At 39.4% G+C, this 1,006-nt stretch overlaps 1 protein-coding gene across 1 annotated transcript in view; it reads right to left on the bottom strand.

The window, feature by feature from the left end:
• Nucleotides 1-634: 634 nt before the first annotated feature.
• LOC108797113 (cell adhesion molecule 1-like) overlaps nucleotides 635-1,006 on the bottom strand; it is a gene marked incomplete at its 3' end in the record, with an annotated part of 188,424 nt that continues 188,052 nt past the window's right edge. Inside the window, exon 7 of the mRNA XM_018568685.1 lies at nucleotides 635-751. Within this exon, the coding sequence (XP_018424187.1) occupies nucleotides 635-751 (117 nt within the window). The remainder of the gene's footprint in view (nucleotides 752-1,006) is intronic.

The raw sequence follows: 1,006 nt of genomic DNA, 5'->3' as shown, positions 1-1,006 counted from the left end.
CGAGCGGGAAACACCGGCAATTTAAAAACAGGTACTGAGTGATAATGTTAGAGCCATCAATCACTGATAACACTAAACTGATGAGCGGCAAAAGCTTTTAAAGCGTCGCCTATGGTCGATTTTGGGTATTGTAGTTTTTTGCGTTTTTGCGGGTGCGTGCAATTTTTAAGCTTGACATGTTTGGTGTCTATTTGCCCAACGTGACCCCGTCTTTTATGTTTTATCAAAAAATTGGGTAATAATAATTGTTTTCTAACATAATGTAAAAAACACTTTTTCCCAAAAAAATTTCAGTAAATTTTCTGAAATATAGTAAAAAATAAAACCCCCAGTGGTGATTAAATACCACCAAAAGAAAGCTCCATCTGTCCCCAAAAAATGGTATAAAATGCATTTCAGTACAGCGTTGCATGACAGAATAAATGTCAAAGTACCGCAGCGCTGAATACTGAAAAATGGCCTGGCCAGGAAGGGGTCTAAACACCTGGTCTTCAAGTGGTTAAAGTGTATTTCCACTTTTACAACCAATTTGGGATAACGCCTATGTTATATTTGTTATATGTTCCCATTCACATAGCATAAGCTAAAAAAAAAAATTGAAAAAAATGTTTCTTTCAGTTTAAATTGCTTTTACTTGGGTTAGGGGATCTTGGCTTCTCAAGGGTTTCATTTTTACTGGCTTCTTCTTCTTTGCAATGTTAGGAGGGACTGTGAAGGGATAAAGGTTTACAATCCTGGCTTCTGCATTCAACTGTTAATGAAGTTAATGAGAGAAATACAATCCTCAATTTCCAGTCCTAATTGTTTCTATAAGGACAGATCTTTGTTAAAGGAGAACTATGAGGTGAGTGCTTTTTACTCACCTCATAGTCCTAGCCTACCTCTGACCATGAGACTGTCACAGGTCGGCTCAGTAGATCGGGAGGTGAGCGAACACATACCGGCGTTCGCTCACCTCTCGATCCTGTCACGGCTCTCTGCCGTGACAGGGGAGGGGCTGGATTTC

The sequence above is a fragment of the Nanorana parkeri genome, unplaced genomic scaffold (genome assembly GCF_000935625.1).
Source record: "Nanorana parkeri isolate BGI_ZX_2015 unplaced genomic scaffold, ASM93562v1 scaffold1227, whole genome shotgun sequence".
Classification (NCBI taxonomy): Eukaryota; Metazoa; Chordata; class Amphibia; order Anura; family Dicroglossidae; genus Nanorana; species Nanorana parkeri.
Note: the sequence above shows the minus strand (reverse complement) of the source record. Positions and strands in the feature narration are given on the sequence as shown.